Source organism: Salvelinus fontinalis, chromosome 26, assembly GCF_029448725.1.
Source record: "Salvelinus fontinalis isolate EN_2023a chromosome 26, ASM2944872v1, whole genome shotgun sequence".
Taxonomy (NCBI): Eukaryota; Metazoa; Chordata; class Actinopteri; order Salmoniformes; family Salmonidae; genus Salvelinus; species Salvelinus fontinalis.
Window position 1 is genome coordinate 26,302,387 of NC_074690.1, and position 19,494 is coordinate 26,321,880.

General features: G+C 40.8%; 1 protein-coding gene across 2 annotated transcripts in view; it reads right to left on the reverse strand.

Annotated features, from left to right (window-relative positions):
- LOC129824014 (pappalysin-2-like) overlaps window positions 1–19,494 on the reverse strand; it is a 66,949-nt gene that overhangs the window by 4,480 nt on the left and 42,975 nt on the right. Inside the window, exons 12-21 of one of the 2 annotated variants that reach the window (XM_055883270.1) lie at window positions 19,321–19,440; window positions 18,859–18,994; window positions 18,278–18,452; window positions 17,460–17,631; window positions 16,934–17,111; window positions 10,483–10,696; window positions 9,548–9,716; window positions 9,311–9,443; window positions 8,695–8,804; window positions 7,341–7,412 (exon numbers count right to left, since the gene is read on the reverse strand). In XM_055883270.1, the coding sequence (XP_055739245.1) occupies window positions 7,341–7,412; window positions 8,695–8,804; window positions 9,311–9,443; window positions 9,548–9,716; window positions 10,483–10,696; window positions 16,934–17,111; window positions 17,460–17,631; window positions 18,278–18,452; window positions 18,859–18,994; window positions 19,321–19,440 (1,479 nt within the window). The remainder of the gene's footprint in view (window positions 1–7,340; window positions 7,413–8,694; window positions 8,805–9,310; window positions 9,444–9,547; window positions 9,717–10,482; window positions 10,697–16,933; window positions 17,112–17,459; window positions 17,632–18,277; window positions 18,453–18,858; window positions 18,995–19,320; window positions 19,441–19,494) is intronic. The other variant, XM_055883271.1, reaches the window with a different exon arrangement.

The following is a 19,494-nucleotide window of genomic DNA, read 5'->3' on the forward strand; positions in this document are numbered from 1 at the left end:
AATGTCCTCAATTTGGAAAGAGGCATGACTTTTCCACTTGTGAGTCATCGTGTTTTTTATTTGATAAAGGTGCCATTAATGTAATTTAAAAGGTGATAAGGGGTCATAGATAAGACTGATGGATCAGACTTCCACGGAGTGCTCCAGGAATCTGGGAAATAAGGTAGAGAGAGACCTCCCGACTTCTAACTACCCTGTGTAACCTGTCAGTAAATTGAATAGTACCGCCTCTTAGAACATACTTGGAACTCTGATGTCTGCTCTATTACGGTGTCAGTGTAATGTACCAAGTTCAAAGGTGTTTATGATGCCGTGTCTGCACCAGCAGACTTTGGAGGGGAGGCCGGCTTTTCCCCAGAACCTTGGTGTTTTCTTTTTGAAAAATCCATTGTTCTAGTACACTGTAATTCCTACAGTAGACTAGATGCCATACAGTGTGCTATCTGAGGGACAACTCATCCCTTTGATAGCTTGCTGAGCTGTTTGAGTTACAACAGCGAATAAATATATCCAAAATCAGATAGACAACCTGGCTGTTTACTTATTTTCCTGGCTTCTGTCTAAGAGGGGTTCTTAGGGATTCTAGTCCATTGCATTTTTTTACTTGCGTCATCTAAATTGGTATTTAAAGAATCCAGAATTTACTTTAAATGAACCCCTTTGTTATTGTTATTCATACAAATATATTTCTCAAGAAACATAAGCACAACACAACTGTTTCCATTAAGACAAAAGCATTTTGAAGAAACATAAATTAACACAATGCAACTGTTTCCAGGATGACTCAGTAATTCGACAATACCAAAATAAATGTGGATTAAGTTTATCATTAGCGACACCAAGGGTGTAGATTCCTTATAAACATTATCTCTTCATGCCATGAAAACAATCTTACAACTTAAAAGCCACACATGGTTATAGATTTAACCTAAACATCCTGTTGGAGTGAAGGAAGGGGTTATGCTCGGAGAGAGAGCCGACTGACTTAGTTTAATGCGAAGTGAAAGATACAACAAACTAAATAAACTTCATAGCAACAACTTTTAATGTTTTGGGAAAGGAAAGGGGATAACTAGTCAGTTGCACAACTAAATGCATTCAACTGAAATGTGTCTTCAGCATTTAACCCAACCCTTCTGAATCAGAGAGGTGCGGGGGGCTGCCTTAATCGATGTCCATGGCGCCCGGGGAGCAGTTGCTGTTGGGGGTTAACTGCCTTGCTCAAGGGCCCACATTACTGCTTCCTGATTGGGACTTCCTCAGAGCTCGCTCACTAATTATGTTCTCCTCTAAATTCCTTCTCAAATGTAAAGTCATGTTTAGCGGTTCAAAACAAACCTGAAACATTAATGTGTGTCTGGCAAATGTTAAACTTGCAGGTACATTTACTTCTCAAGGTATTGTAAAATTTGACTATTTAAAGACATATTCTTGAACTTTGGTGACTACTAAATATTTTTGCTTTGGGCTGGATGTGTGAATGTGTAGTTCATACATCTGTAATCTCTGAGCAGAGTTACTATCTTACCTCAATTAGCCACAAAATCCCTTTTGAAAGTGAATGTTTTTCTTGAAGCTGTGCTGTGCCATTTTCCCTACATTTCCCCCCACAAGGGCCAGCCCTATAGCAATTTGAGTTCTACCAGTGAGCTTCATCCCCTCGCCATATGAATGACAGTTAGCAAGTGGTACATCATGCACCCACAGCAGAGCGAGAGAGAGCAATGACGGTGCACATATCTGCAAATACTGTACAATGCCTTCGGAAAGTATTCAGATCTCTTGACTTTTTCCACATTTTGCGACGTTACAGCCTTATTCTAAAATCGGGGCGGCAGATAGCCTGGTGGTTAGAGCATTGGCCTAGTAACCGGAAGGTTGCAAGATTGAATCCCCGAGCTGACAAGGTTGAAATCTGTCGTTCTGCCCCTGAACAAGGCAGTTCTTATTTTCTGTTTCACTGTTCCTAGGCCGTCATTGAAAATAAGAATTTGTTCTTAACTAACTTGCCTAGTTAAATAATAAAATCCTCCCCATAAAAAACTGCTCCCCATCCAACCTGACAGAGCTTGAGAGGATCTGCAGAGAAGAATTGGAGAAACTCCCCAAATACAGGTGTGCCAAGCTTGTAGCGTCGTACCCAAAAAAGACTCAGGGCTGTAATTGTTGCCAAAGGTGCTTCAACAAACTACTGAGTAAAAAACATTTTTTACATTTATAAAAAAACGTTTTTGCTTTGTTATTATGGGGTATTGTGTGTAGATTTATGATCCAAAAAAACTATTGAATCAATTTTAGAATAAGGCTGTAACCTAACAGAGCGTGGAAAAAGTCGAGGGGTCTGAATACTTTCAATTTTAGGGTATTTCAGAACACCTGTCTAAAAAGTATACAAAAGTATAAATATGAGAGAACAGTTCATACTGGCTGTCTAAATGTAGAGCACATGGGGTAGGCTAAATAGTTTGTTTTTGAAGGGCTGATTGGCTAGTCTCGACACACCCTCATTACATTATTCAGTTGTCTCTCTGCTCTCTACTGTCCATTCAGCCTTTGCTTGTTTACTTCTTGAAAGGAAAATACCATTTGAGTATTCTTCTGATCCACTGTTTTGCTATTGAGATTTATGCATTTTGTGCACCACGATTATGTTGGCCTAGATAATGAAGGTCTACTTGTGGTAAAGTCTATGATGCCTTAAAGGGATACTTAGGGATTTTAGCAGAGTCAGAAGAACTCATGGATACCATTTTTATGTCTCTGCATCCAGTATGAAGGTCATTTTGTGAGCCAATGTCAACTAGAGTTAGTGCAATGACTGGAAGTGTATTGTATCTACTGTACTAGCATGCTAGCAGTTACCATAGACTTCTAGCCATTGCGCTAACGCTAGTTAGCAATTGCGCTAATACTAGTTAGCAACTTCCTTCAAACTGCACGCAGAGACATAAAAATGGTTTCCACAAGCACTGAAGTATTCCTTTAACTGACCTCATCATCCTATTTTGAAAAGGAGCATCTGGATGAGATCTGTCAGGGAGCATTTGTAACACATGTGGAGTGGTATAATTTACAATGTTGTCATGGAGTATCTGGTTATAAGCAACTGAAGATTGAAGGAAAAAATTGTTGGCAGGTAGATTAAATATTTTAATACCATGAGACATGAACAGTTAATGTGTTCCATAGATAGTTCCAGTTTACACTAAAGTCTGGTGGATTCTGAATAAAAAGGTTCTGGATAATAATAGTGTACTATGACAGCTAATAAATTAATGGACAAATATATCAAAATAAGCCTGACTTTGAATTTGATCTCTGAAAATAGACAAAATCTAAGGAAACGATGAAAGAGAAATGGAACACCGTCAGCCTCAGAAATTACGCTTTGTCGCCAGTGATCAGTATTTCAACAAATAAAGCCTTAACAAGGTAGAGCGAGAGAGGTTCATAGTTTGCAGTGAACCTTGCCATAGTTGGAGCACACTTGGGGCCCATTTCATTCCCCTGTAGGTGAAGGAACTGCACTAGGGTTAATTTACTGCTTAATTGAGGAAAGTTTTTACTTTCAATGACTGTGATATGTGCCTGTCTTACCTACCTTAGTTGAATGCATTCTGTAAGTCACTCTGGATAAGTGTCTGCTAAGTGACCAAACTGTAAATCTAAATCTAAATGTAAATCTGATGAGTTAACCATGTTTACATTTACATTTACATTTAAGTCATTTAGCAGACGCTCTTATCCAGAGCGACTTACAAATTGGTGCATTCACCTAATGACATCCAGTGGAACAGCCACTTTACAATAGTGCATCTAAATCTTTTAAGGGGGGGGGGGGGGGGGCAGAAGCCACAAGCCACAATGTTTAAACCCACAAGCTGTTCCTCTCATGGACAATGGATTTTAACGTAAAACCACACCTTCGCTTAGAATACAGCATAAACATTCTCAGTGAACCCACAATGTTGTTTGCTATATCTGCAATTAATTGAATGTGGGTCTTGGTGGTAATATTCTCGGTTGAGGTAGGAGTATGTACAGTATGATAATATGAAGAGTCTATATATTGCCATGGTTTCATTTACTTTTTAAAGTATAACATGTTATCCCTTTTCTGCAATAAATGTAGAGCAAGTCTGTTCAAATAATATTTTCTGAGATCAAGCTTAGGCTACTTTAAAGAAAACACCATTGTTTTGATGTTAGGGGTGATTATGATCAGGTAAGAAAATACTTTTTCAAAGCATGTATTGCTCGGGTCTCCATTTTGAAGACGAACACAATAGAGAGATAAAACAGACTGTAGCGATAGAACAGAGCAGCGTAGATTGGCAAAATATATTACATGTGTTACCTGTCCCAGACCTGCTGTTTTCAACTCTCTAGAGACAGCAGGAGCAGTAGAGATACTCTCAATGATCGGCTATGAAAAGCCAACTGACATTTACTCAACAGGTGCTGACCTGTTGCACCCTCGACAACTACTGTGATTATTATTATTTGACCATGCTGGTAATTTATGAACATTTGAACATCTTGGCCATGTCTGTTATAATCTCCACCCGGCACAGCCAGAAGAGGACTGGCACCCCTCATAGCCTGGTTCCTCTCTAGGTTTCTTCCTAGGTTTTGGCCTTTCTAGGGAGTTTTTCCTAGCCACCGTGCTTCTACACCTGTATTGCTTGCTGTTTGGGGGTTTTAGGCTGGGTTTCTGTACTGCACTTTGAGATATCAGCTGATGTAAGAAGGGCTATATAAATACATTTGATTTGACATGTCTCATCTTTAATCATGTTGGGACAGTATAATACTGTAGCAGGCACCAGACCTGGGTTCAAATACTATTGGAAATCATTACAAATAATTGATATGTGCTTGTTTGTCATAATGGACCAATAAAGTAGTCCCAAAACTGCAAACCCCACCCATCTGGCACTCCAGGGAGGCTAGAGAAAACTCTCAACATTTTTGAACGATAGTATAGTATATGAACCCTATCTGGCAGGCACTATGCTGTATAGAACACAAGGGCAAAATAGCAGACGGGAAACCCGGGTGTATTTATGTTGTTGTTGACATTTTAATATACATTTCCTGCAATTCTACACAGTTTGACCTGACTTATTATGCCTCTCTTAAGGGGTATTTTGTGGGGTATATGGATGGGTTTGAAAACACCGTACAAGTGGAAGGATAAGTGGAAGGCCCCCCAATCCCCCAAAAAAATTTAAATAGAAGATTTGCAGTTTTATAATACTATTCTACACATTTTTTTGGAGAGAACATTTAGCCGTTTTAACACTAATTTTTTCGCTACTCTACACATTTTGTAATGAGGAAGAGAGAAAATGGTGGGGTTTTAAAGTAAGTGTCCAGTGAAAATCTCAATTTTAAAAGTTAATATTCTATTAACTCATACCCAAATAATGTTGTTGACTAATCCTATACTCGTATTTGTGGCCAAAGCATAAATCGGAGAAAAAAAAAACACTTTAAAAAAACAACAACTCAAACTTGTATCTCAAACAGACCGGTCTACCTGCATGAATATTTTTAATGAAAGGTATACGCCCACACCATTCTGTTGTTGGGGTACGCCCACAGCAATCCAACACAGAAAAGCTGCTTTTTAACATACTTATTTAAAACATTTTGGAAGGAAAACTATTTCACTCATATTGTAATTAATTATAGGTCATATTTAATAGAAATCTGGAAACACTGGACAGTTACTTTACGAGTCGACTTTCGGCAAAAATAACGGCTTTAAACTGTATAATTGATCAATGCACAATAATAACAGGTCATTTAATGCTTAAAAAAAGTATAATACTGACAAGATATTTGGCTACAGGAGTGCCATTTCTTACCAATCTCTACAGCTTCCATCCAAAATGACATCAACACATACTGGAGGAGTTACTGGCTAGCTACAAGTGGCTAGCTTAGCTGATGAACTAGCTACGTCGGTCACATCGCACATGACCAGAAAGACACATCGATGAACCATCAAACTCATACCACGTTTAGAAAGGGGAGGAGTTGGACTGTTGTTCGTGCCCAAAGTTGATTGTTAAAGCAAATTTCCTGCAATACTACACATTTTGCCATTGATTATGATGTGTTCATATGCTATATGCTATATGGCGTGTTTTGGCTGGGGCACCCCAACCAAAACATTTTTATTTGTTTATTTTAACCTCTCTTGGGTAGGAGGCAGTATTTTCACATCCGGATGAAAAGCATGCCCAAAGTAAACTGCCTGTTACTCAGGCCCAGAAGCTAAGCATATAGGATATGCAAATAATTTGTAGATTTTGATAGAAAACACTCTAAAGTTTCTAAAACTATTAAAATTATGTCTGAACAGAACTGATATGGCAGGCAAAACCCCGAGGACAAACCATCCCAAAAAAAACAAATGTTCAGCCTACAACTGTTTTTAATGGCTATGACTTTTATTATATTGCAAAATCCTCCCAGATTGCAGTTCCTAGGGCTTCCACTAGATGTCAAAAGTCTTTAGAAAGAGTTTCATGCTGATTTTTGGAAAAATTAGCCAGAAATTGTAGTTTTTCTAGGTGGCTCCCATTTTGGCTGTAGTGTTTCCAAGCGCGTGGAAGAGAGCGTGTTCTTTGGTATTTTTCTCCGGTATAGACAATAACGATTCTCCGTCTTACATTGTATCGTTTATTTACGTGTTAGGGTACCTAAGGTTTGATTATAAACGTTGTTTGACTTGTTTGGAAAAGTTTATTAGTAACGTTTGGGATTCATTTTGTATGCATTTTGATGGAGGGAAACTGGGTGGATTATTGACTGAAGCGCGCCAGCTAAACTGAGTTTTTATGGATGTAAAGAAGGACATTATCAAACATAAGGACCATTTGTGATGTATCTGGGACCTTTTGGAGTGCCAACAGAAGAAGATCATCAAAGGTAAGGCATTTATTATATTGTTATTTCTAACTTTCGTGGCACACATGCCTGGTTCAAATATGTTTTTCATGCTTTTGTATGCGGGGCGCTGTCCTCAGATAATCGCATGGTGTGCTTTCGCCGTAAAGCCTTTTTGAAATCTGACACAGTGGCTGGATTAACAAGACGTTAAGCTTTATTTTGATGTATTACACTTGTGATTTTATGAAAGTTAAATATTTATAATTCTGTAGTTTGAATTTCGCGCTCTGCAATTTCACCGGATGTTGGCGTCCCACCTGCCCATAAGAAGTTAAAGAAATTATTAGGGGTGGGGGGTAATTGAACTGTTCTGAATATTGGGGGGCACATGTCCCCCCCATCCCTGGTGGCAATTTTGCCTATGATAGAACACTCACCTCACATGACTGGATACATTGTAGGAGTTTGGGGTCAGGATGCCATCTCATCATTCCTGTGCAGACAATGTCCTGTAATGTAACATTGATTGAGACGTTGTAACTAGTCATCAGTATCAACATCAAGCTCTATAGATCTAAACCGATTTCAGTTAAACTAGGCTTACAGGAAATAGTATGTCTGTACACAGGACTTTCTTTTTGGTGATACAAAATGTCAATGACTACACTTGATAAAGATTTCTAACTTTAAATCCAGCTCCAACTTTACACTACTGCTCCCACCAAACCAAAAACATTTAGTCAACAAGCCCATATTTGGTGTTATGAAGTGATCTAGCCAAAATGGCACTGTCATCTTGAGTTCTCATAATGGTCTGTGGCATTTTCTTTCTACCTTAATTGGAACGACAGCGTACTAATCATATTGATTGAATGACAAAGACTGTAGGAGTAACAGGATACTCCTTTGTGTCCCAAAAGTTGTCTGGTTAAGGGATACAGTCATAATGCCTTGGATCAAGATGACATGCCAGTAATACAGCTCAAGTTATCAAAATCAGTTCCAAACTATTTGGAAGGCAGTTAGGTCTGCTGGCTCAGTGAAGGGCCACCCAATAGAGCAGGGGTTCTCAATTCTTACCCTACGAGGTCCGGAGCCTGCTGGTTTTATGTTCTACCTGATAATTAATTGTACACACCTGGTGTCCCAGGTCTAAATCAGTCCCTGATTTAGAACAATGAAAAAATGCAGCAGAACAGCTTTGAGGTCCAGAGTTGAGTTTGAGGTCAATACAGGGTCAAATGATAGAGCTGTTTACACTAACGTTCATGTCAAAGCGATCCTTTGAGATGATATTGGGCAGGTTGCCCTTCTTAAGAAAACAACAGTATATTTCACTCTGACACATCATTGAAATTCCTAGACATTCCGCCATGATGATTGCGTGTTCCACAGACTCTTGATGAAAGGCGCCTATTTATAATAGTATACCCCCTGATGTCACATATCACTTTTTTTGGTCCATTTGATTCTTTATACCATCATAACTTGCCATCTGTATGTCAATCTTACAGAAATCACAATAAACATTTGATCATTACAGAGTTCACAGTAAGACTAACTTCTTTATATTGAATAATATTAACACATAGAGTAAAATAAAGCTGCAAATATAGCTTTTTTGCAGGAAAAGCTCAATTTGAAGTATAGACAACCACATGTTTTTCATTTGAGCAAGCCTCAGACCTGTTTGTGAAGCTCTAAAGATACACAAGGGGGATATCAGCCAATGCTAATAACGTTCAGTAAATAACAAAGCATCACAACGTTTGCATCAGTCAAACACCTTACCTGAACCCTGCCTGGCAGCATCCAGTGCTTAACGTTGTCTGCTGTGGTGTCATTGACTAAAACCACTGGGTCATGCAGGGCCGCACTGCATGTTGGGTAGCAAACTGCACCTGCAGTGACACAAAGTAAGCTTTCCTTCTACCCTGATTTGCATCTGTTGAATTTATTCATGTGCAAATAAAAAAAGTTGAGACTAGTCATCTGTGGTTCAACAGCTTGGCAGTTCGGCTTGAAAAGTGTTTTACCACCTGCTACCTGCTATGTCTCTGTTACATTTTCCAATGCCTTCTGGGATGCTACAGAACGCTCCACAATTCATAATATCTAAACAATTAAGAATACTTATGTCTGGGTAAAAATATATATGTATATATATTTTTTAAGGTATAGTATTACATAATCATGAGATGTTAAAACACGCTCTGTTACATCGTAGAAGCTTCATGACCAAACAAATACCAACAGAATGGATGCAATGCATTATGTCTTTAAAATAATACTGACAGTCTATTGATTACTACAGTACAAAACACTGCTGTGCATTTCTACATTAAAGTACTACTGTAAGTGTAATGAGGAGTGTCCTCAAGCTGGAGAAGTTGAGAAGGAGACTTACCAACATTGAAACCCTCGTCACAGGCAAACTGAACCTGATTGACATCAGGCGGAGGTGGGCAGGATCCAGCTAACCTTGTACACATGGTGAACTCCTCTGTCCACCTGCCATCTTTAGTGCAGCGAATTGTGTGCTGTCAGGAGAGATAACAACTGAATGAATAAGATAGTACTTTATTAATGGGATGGGATGATGTTCAAGCTCAGAAAGTGGACCTAGATTGCATCTTTTGTTTACGTTTTCCGAGGTGGTGGGACACAGGAGGGTACAGAGGCTGTTGTAGTGCCTGCCATTGGTGCAGGTGTACATGCCCTCAAAGACAGCAAGCAGAGATGGACAGGGAACGGGTTCACAGCCCCCCTCCTCCCACTGGCCCCCCTCTACACACTCCACCTTCAGAAACCTCCTGGGAACGCAACACATACACAACACACATGCAGACACACATACGCACGCACGCACACACACAGACACACACACACAAAATTATGTTGTTTCAAATTTAATTTAAAACATCTCAAAAGTAATAATAAACAAGATCATTTAAAACCATTTTTATAGTGCTTTTAGCTTTTAACACGTTGCATTAATAAGGTGCTTAAGATTTTCACATATCTTAAAAGTGAGTTGAAAAACTCATAAAGAAGTCCAGGTGCAAAAATTATGTTAACATATTAGTTTGTACATGCAGTTAGTCCTGTAGAACATGCTGAGCAGTCTTAGGTCCAGCTAGATTCAAGAACATTGTCTTTGACAGCCAATATTGCCCAATAGTCAAGGGATAATGCTGACTCCAACAAAGGGAGGAAATAAACTCGCACCAGCGGTTTACTAATGGGAAACCATCTCATTAGAAACACGTGAATTACATTGATAATGAGGTGAAGTTACCCAATTAATTCAACTGGAAAACAATAATGAGGCAAGTAACCATTGGTATGGAGTTTATTGGAGGTTTATGTTGCTATGCTTAGAAACCGTACACAGGTATGCAAGGTTGATGGATCTGAAAATACATTTAAATGTACGAATTGTGCTATTTAAACTCAGTATCCATGGGGGAAATATGTGATGCATTCATTGTTCCTTGTTACATAAAATAGAAGCTATTAACACGGTTCTATAACATGTTTATGGAGCAAAAGAAAAGTGATACATAACACATTACTCACTTTCTTGACTTTGTGTTTAGGCTGGCCGTAACATAGTAACCTGGGTTACATTTGTAACGGCATACGGTACCCACATCATGTCCTGTACCATTGCACTGGGGTACTAGGAGCTTGGCGTTAGGTACTGTAGGAGGCTCTGGGCACTCTATCTTACAGTAGGCTTCAGGGAAGGACCATAGACCATCATCTAGGCACACCAACCTATCACTGTCCCCTGCAAAACAAATAAAGGCACACAATCAATTCAAACCTCACACATAATTGTATATCATTTAATGGTAATGATGAGTAGAGGTTCGTTATTAACACTCTTAATGAATCTGACATCTGGAATCAGTCTCTTTGTTCAATTGCTAAGAGAGAAGGTGAGTTTGTGGACTATTAGTGATTTCAATATGATCAAATGTACCGTATGTGTCCATACCTGCCGGTGCGTAAAGCTCAATTATCTAAGGCCCCCGCACAAATTTATGTTGGTATGTATATGTCATCATAATACTCTAAAAGTTGTGTTCATTTTATTGGTCTATAAAATGTAATGAATCTTTAACATGGTTTAAAGTTTTATAAGGTCTTTAAGCTTTGCTCTAGTGTTGCAATCATTAACAAAATCCAATACAGATGTGGGATCTTAATTTGACCTACCTTTTGCAGGATAACTTTCCTGCAGTGTAGGAAATGTAAAACTTGTAGTGTATTTGAGGTTTAAAAGGCTTCTGAATTTTGTAATTTCTACTTTAAAATGTCACACTTGATTTCACACCCCTACAAACATTTCCATTAATTATAATCCACATAATAATTCACATTTCCTGTTGCTGCAGGATTATGTCCTGCTGTAGCAAACTAACTAAAATTAAAATCCTACACCTGTACAGCTGTATAAGGAGAAACCGCTGAGTATTTAGTAATGCATGTCAATGGGTAAATACGAACTAGGATCAACATGCATGTTGGGTCAATATCGGTAATCCATTAAACAATTCAGAAAAGGCTCACTGATTGATCACAGCTTAACAAAGTACTGTCAATAACAAGCTAGGTTGTGGTATACACTGAGTATACAAAACATGAAGAACACCTACTCTTTCCATGACAGACTGATCAGGTGAATTTAGGTGAAAGCTATGATCCCTTATTGATGTCACTTGTTAAATCCACTTCAATCAGTGTAGATGACGGGGAGGAGACAGGTTAAAGAAGGACATGGATTGTGTCTGTTCGCCATTCAGAGGGTGCATGGGCAAGACAAAATATTTAAGTGCCTTTGAACGGGGTATGCCAGGCACACCGGTTTGTGTCAAGAACTGCAACGCTGCTGAGTTTTTCATGCTCAACAGTTTCCTGTGTGTATCAAGACTGGGCTACCACCCAAAGGTCATCCAGCCAACTTCACACTACTGTGGGAAGCATTGGAGCAAACATGGGCCAGCATGTTGGGGGGGGGGGGCAACTCAATTCTAGGGAGGTGTTCCTAATGTTTGGTATACTAAGTGTACATCTTTTGGGAGTTGCCATCTAGAACCTAAAAGATAGGAGTAAACCCTGTAGTAGAACGTAGAAGACAGGAGTAAAACCCTGTAGTAGAACCTAGAAGACAGGAGTAAAACCCGGTAGTAGAACCTAGAAGACAGGAGTAAAACCCTGTAGTAGAACCTAGAAGACCGGAGTAAAACCCTGTAGTAGAATCTAGAAGACAGGAGTAAACCCTGTAGTAGAACCTAGAAGACAGGAGTAAAACCCTGTAGTAGAACCTAGAAGACAGGAGTAAAACCCTGTAGTAGAACCTAGAAGACAGGAGTAAAACCCTGTAGTAGAACCTAGAAGACAAGAGTAAAACCCTGTAGTAGAACCTAGAAGACAGGGGTAAACCCTGTAGTAGAACCTAGAAGACAGGGGTAAACCCTGTAGTAGAACCTAGAAGACAGGGGTAAACCCTGTAGTAGAACCTAGAAGACAGGAGTAAAACCCTGTAGTAGAACCTAGAAGACAGGAGTAAAACCCTGTAGTAGAACCTAGAAGACAGGAGTAAAACCCTGTAGTAGAACCTAGAAGACAGGGGTAAACCCTGTAGTAGAACCTAGAAGACAGGAGTAAACCCTGTAGTAGAACCTAGAAGACAGGAGTAAAACCCTGTAGTAGAACCTAGAAGACAGGAGTAAACCCTGTAGTAGAACCTAGAAGACAGGAGTAAAACCCTGTAGTAGAACCTAGAAGACAGGAGTAAAACCTGTAGTAGAACCTAGAAGACAGGAGTAAAACCCTGTAGTAGAACCTAGAAGACAGGAGTAAAACCCTGTAGTAGAACCTAGAAGACAGGAGTAAAACCCTGTAGTAGAACCTAGAAGACAGGAATAAACCCTGTAGTAGAACCTAGAAGACAGGAGTAAAACCCTGTAGTAGAACCTAGAAGACAGGAGTAAAACCCTGTAGTAGAACCTAGAAGACAGGAGTAAACCCCTGTAGTAGAACCTGAAGACAGGAGTAAACCCTGTAGTAGAACCTAGAAGACAGGAGTAAACCCTGTAGTAGAACCTAGAAGACAGGAGTAAAACCCTGTAGTAGAACCTAGAAGACAGGAGTAAAACCCTGTAGTAGAACCTAGAAGACAGGAGTAAAACCCTGTAGTAGAACCTAGAAGACAGGAGTAAAACCCTGTAGTAGAACCTAGAAGACAGGAGTAAAACCCTGTAGTAGAACCTAGAAGACAGGTGTAAACCCCTGTAGTAGAACCTAGAAGACAGGAGTAAACCCTGTAGTAGAACCTAGAAGACAGGAGTAAAACCCTGTAGTAGAACCTAGAAGACAGGAGTAAACCCTGTAGTAGAACCTAGAAGACAGGAGTAAAACCCTGTAGTAGAACCTAGAAGACAGGAGTAAACCCTGTAGTAGAACCTAGAAGACAGGGGTAAAACCCTGTAGTAGAACCTAGAAGACAGGAGTAAAACCCTGTAGTAGAATCAAGAAGACAGGAGTAAACACTGTAGTAGAATCTAGAAGACAGGAGTAAAACCCTGTAGTAGAACCTAGAAGACAGGAGTAAACCCTGTAGTAGAATCTAGAAGACAGGAGTAAAACCCTGTAGTAGAACCTAGAAGACAGGGGTAAACCCTGTAGTAGAACCTAGAAGACAGGGGTAAACCCTGTAGTAGAACTTAGAAGACAGGGGTAAAGCCTGTAGTAGAACTTAGAAGACAGGGGTATAGCCTGTAGTAGAAGCTAGAAGACAGGAGTAAAACCCTGTAGTAGAACCTAGAAGACAGGAGTAAAACCCTGTAGGAGAACCTAGAAGACAGGAGTAAAACCCTGTAGTAGAACCTAGAAGACCGGAGTAAAACCCTGTAGTAGAACCCTGTAGTAGAACCTAGAAGACAGGAGTAAAACCCTGTAGTAGAACCTAGAAGACAGGAGTAAAACCCTGTAGTAGAACCTAGAAGACAGGAGTAAAACCCGTGTATTAGAACCTAGAAGACAGGGGTAAACCCTGTAGTAGAACCTAGAAGACAGGGGTAAACCCTGTAGTAGAACCTAGAAGACAGGGGTAAACCCTGTAGTAGAACCTAGAAGACAGGGGTAAACCCTGTAGTAGAACCTAGAAGACAGGAGTAAAACCCTGTAGTAGAACCTAGAAGACAGGAGTAAAACCCTGTAGTAGAATCTAGAAGACAGGAGTAAAACCCTGTAGTAGAACCTAGAAGACAGGGGTAAACCCTGTAGTAGAACCTAGAAGACAGGAGTAAACCCTGTAGTAGAACCTAGAAGACAGGAGTAAAACCCTGTAGTAGAACCTAGAAGACAGGAGTAAACCCTGTAGTAGAACCTAGAAGACAGGAGTAAAACCCTGTAGTAGAACCTAGAAGACAGGAGTAAAACCTGTAGTAGAACCTAGAAGACAGGAGTAAAACCCTGTAGTAGAACCTAGAAGACAGGAGTAAAACCCTGTAGTAGAACCTAGAAGACAGGAGTAAAACCCTGTAGTACAACCTAGAAGAAAGGAATAAACCCTGTAGTAGAACCTAGAAGAAAGGAGTAAAACCCTGTAGTAGAACCTAGAAGACAGGAGTAAAACCCTGTAGTAGAACCTAGAAGACAGGAGTAAAACCCTGTAGTAGAACCTAGAAGACAGGAGTAAAACCCTGTAGTAGAACCTTGAAGACAGGAGTAAACCCTGTAGTAGAACCTAGAAGACAGGAGTAAACCCTGTAGTAGAACCTAGAAGACAGGAGTAAAACCCTGTAGTAGAACCTAGAAGACAGGAGTAAAACCCTGTAGTAGAACCTAGAAGACAGGAGTAAAACCCTGTAGTAGAACCTAGAAGACAGGAGTAAAACCCTGTAGTAGAACCTAGAAGACAGGAGTAAAACCCTGTAGTAGAACCTAGAAGACAGGAGTAAAACCCTGTAGTAGAACCTAGAAGACAGGAGTAAACCCCTGTAGTAGAACCTAGAAGACAGGAGTAAACCCTGTAGTAGAACCTAGAAGACAGGAGTAAACCCTGTAGTAGAACCTAGAAGACAGGAGTAAACACTGTAGTAGAACCTAGAAGACAGGAGTAAAACCCTGTAGTAGAACCTAGAAGACAGGAGTAAACCCTGTAGTAGAATCTAGAAGACAGGAGTAAAACCCTGTAGTAGAACCTAGAAGACAGGGGTAAACCCTGTAGTAGAACCTAGAAGACAGGGGTAAACCCTGTAGTAGAACTTAGAAGACAGGGGTAAAGCCTGTAGTAGAACTTAGAAGACAGGGGTAAACCCTGTAGTAGAACTTAGAAGACAGGGGTAAAGCCTGTAGTAGAAGCTAGAAGACAGGAGTAAAACCCTGTAGTAGAACCTAGAAGACAGGAGTAAAACCCTGTAGTAGAACCTAGAAGACAGGAGTAAAACCCTGTAGTAGAACCTAGAAGACAGGAGTAAAACCCTGTAGTAGAACCTAGAAGACAGGAGTAAACCCTGTAGTAGAACCTAGAAGACAGGGGTAAAACCCTGTAGTAGAACCTAGAAGACAGGAGTAAAACCCTGTAGTAGAATCTAGAAGAAAGGAGTAAACACTGTAGTAGAATCTAGAAGACAGGAGTAAAACCCTGTAGTAGAACCTAGAAGACAGGGGTAAACCCTGTAGTAGAACCTAGAAGACAGGGGTAAACCCTGTAGTAGAACCTAGAAGACAGGAGTAAACCCTGTAGTAGAACCTAGAAGACAGGAGTAAACCCTGTAGTAGAATCTAGAAGACAGGAGTAAAACCCTGTAGTAGAACCTAGAAGACAGGGGTAAACCCTGTAGTAGAACCTAGAAGACAGGGGTAAACCCTGTAGTAGAACTTAGAAGACAGGGGTAAAGCCTGTAGTAGAACTTAGAAGACAGGCGTAAACCCTGTAGTAGAACTTAGAAGACAGGGGTAAAGCCTGTAGTAGAACCTAGAAGACAGGAGTAAACCCTGTAGTAGAATCTAGAAGACAGGAGTAAAACCCTGTAGTAGAACCTAGAAGACAGGGGTAAACCCTGTAGTAGAACCTAGAAGACAGGGGTAAACCCTGTAGTAGAACTTAGAAGACAGGGGTAAAGCCTGTAGTAGAACTTAGAAGACAGGCGTAAACCCTGTAGTAGAACTTAGAAGACAGGGGTAAAGCCTGTAGTAGAAGCTAGAAGACAGGGGCCCTGAGGTAAATGAAATGGCAGGCGGGCACTAAGCCAGAATGTTCTTGCCAGCATGAGTCCCACTCGGCCCTGCTGGCGACTCCAGAGATAGAAACCCTCTCTTGTTTGCCTTATTTCCTATCCCCACCTGTCAGAAACCAGCTATGGCTGCATGCTACTTTCCTATTTACACAAAGCCTAGGGCCTCTGTCCACTGGACGTCGACCAAGACCAACTGCCAAGCTGTTCAGTTCAGTCCCAGGGCTGGTTGAACAGCCTCGCCTCACAACAACCTCTAATAGGTTAGAGCAGAGAAACACAGACACACTCCTACGCCATGATGCCACATCAGGCTAGACTCCAAGCCACTCTGTGTACAACATGAGGTAATACACTCGTGGAAAAAAGGGTTCCAAAAGGGTTCTCGGCTGTCCCCATAGGAGCACCCTTTTTGGTTTCAGGTACAACCCTTTTGGGTTCCATATAGAACCCTCTGTGGAAAGAGTGCTACATGGAACTCAGAAGGGTTTTACCTGCAGCCAAAAAGGTTATTGTTCTATGGGGAAAGCCGAAGAACCATTTAAGGTTTAGATAGACTGAGGCCCCTCAGCAATGACAGCCTCATGGTCAAGTTCATCTCTCTGAGAAAATGTTAGAATGTGCCAATCATGTTGTGTAAATGAGTGAATGAATATCAACTTCCCACTTCATGAAAATAATAAATGGACCTATAATTATCTGAACCTATAAACTGTTATGAAAACAAAGCACTGTATGTAAATTTGTATCATTATAATTGTACCGTTGACCATACATACCCTGAAGCATGGCGGGGGGGTTGCAGGTGAAAGAGCACTGCTTGCCAAATGTTGTTCCCCAGGGGCAACTGAAGACAGCGAAGTAGACGTGAGACTGGTCAGGGGGCCCACAGTCAATTAGCTGACAGCTCACAACACGGTCCCATGCTCCATTTAGACACTGAAGCTCTGTTTCCTGCTTTCAATGGAAGATTAATACATTACCATTACACAGACATGATGGGATATGGCATGCTACTACAGTAATACAAATATACTGAATACTACTGCTGCTACTTGTAATAGTTCCTCTACGATCTATATATCGACAGTCATTTGAGGCTAGTACTATTTCATGTTACTTTCAAATGCTCTCAAATTCAATGTTGATGTGTAGGGGGATAAAGTGGAGGGGTCTTATAATATACATTTTATATATGATTTCTATAATGCACTGTCTCTTAAAAATAGAGTGATTTCTGGAAGTTTTAGGGTTGTGTTTACCTGATGGGCTAAAACCTTGGTCTAATCCTAGAGTTCTGCTTACCTGAAAGGGTGGATTACCCTTGCCACTGAGCACAGCGAGGATGAAACCTGGATGACAGTGGACAGTGCAGTGAGAGGTCTCAGTCCTCTCTGTCTCGGGGCTGCAGGTGACAGAGGCATGCTCCAACTGAGGAGGACTGCATGTGTCCATCTGGCAGGGCCGCCGTGAACAGCTGGGCCACCACGATCACACACACACAGAGGGAGAGAAGAAACACAGAGGGAAAAGTATGAGCTGAGTAATGTTGATTATTTGAATCCTCAACAGATATGGTTGCACATAGCACACTATTAGTGTATGTGTGTGTGTGTGTGTGTGTGTGTGTGTGTGTGTGTGTGTGTGTGTGTGTGTGTGTGTGTGTGTGTGTGTGTGTGTGTGTGTGTGTGTGTGTGTGTGTGTGTGTACACAATTATGATACTCAACCCTGCACCTTAGAGGCTGCTGGCCTATATACATATACATGGAATCACTGGTCACTTTAATAATGGAACACTAGTCACTTTAATAATGTTTACGTACTGCTTTACTCATCTCATATGTACAGTATATACTGTATTCTATTCTACTATACTTTAGTCAATGCCACTCCGACATTGCTCGTCCTAATATTTATATAATTCTTAATTCCATTCTTTTACTTTTAGATTTGTGTGTGTGTGTGTCATATTATATGTGTTGGTATGTGTGTGTGTACGTATACCTGACTGAGAGTGTGTACACATATGTGCTTGTACATGTATGTATGTCCATGCATGCATGTGCATGTATGTGTGTGTGTGTGCATGTGGAAGCCCTATGAGACCCCACCCTCAGCGCACCCAGTGAGGGCAAATGCGCTGAAGTGACACGACGTGCGCAGAGCGACTCCCGTCACGGCAACGAAGGGCGAGGAGAAGTTGAGGATGACAGCGGTGGTCAGGAAGAAGGGTTGACTCAGGTTGTGTGTCACGTTCACCACTAGAGGATTCTGCTGGCACGACAGCTCAAAGGAACCTGAGGACAGACACAGTCCCTTTTTCAACGAATCTTTCCTCAATTCCTCATCTTCTTCTGAAAACATATTGGACAAGAAGGTCCAAGGGGAGGGACCTTGGACCTTATCCTCAACTAGAGTTGAGAAGGAGCCAAGGAGATGGGATGCGAGGAATTGAGATAGAGCACCAGACAGGAATAACACATGGATGCTTACTCAGTACACTTTTTAAATATCATATGGTCATCACTGTAACCAGCCATCATGACTTTAGATGTCCCTAGCCATAACCCTAACCCCACATGCTGCATATGTGAAGACATATTGAGGCATCTTTGAATGTTAATTCAAACAGTCAGTCAGCTCTTTTGTCTGTCAAAACGAACAGGCAAACATCCTTTGAGGGTCAGTAGTTCAAGTTCATACCCAGGGAGTGGTTTCTGCCACCAGTATCACACAGTTGGATGGTGACTGTTTTCCTGCACTGCTCTCCAGGCCAGGCTCCGTCCGAGGCCAGATAGATGATGACAGACGCGGCAACTCCAGGTTGCGTAAATCCCACCTGGGCAAACAATTAGAGTTATTATGACAACAACCAAATGAGTTCAACTATTCAATAATCGGTTCCTAAATGTCCCCCACTTCAATGGTAATTAGATTGCATGGTAATGAAAGTATGACAACAGAAACAGGACAATACTGTGACAAACGTGGCATGACAAATTGGGAGAAAGTACAAAGATGTGCCGTGAAACATAACAAATGACCGTTGGAACGTTACTTTAGAGAGGGTTGTAAAATAGTTTATCAAAAGTTTGTCAAAAGTAGTGCACTATAAAGGGAAAAAGGTGTCCCAAGTATCCTCTGTGGTGGACTGGAGTACTCAACCTTTAGCCATACTGTATCTTCCTCATCGTAGTAGGTCTGAGTGTACGACTGGGCCGTGCATGGAACCCATATGTCATGTGACGGCTTCTCATTCATCTCCAGGTACTGGGGCTTGCACAACTTTAATACAAGGGGAATCATACAGTAATTATTGAAAACCTTCGGTCACACTTT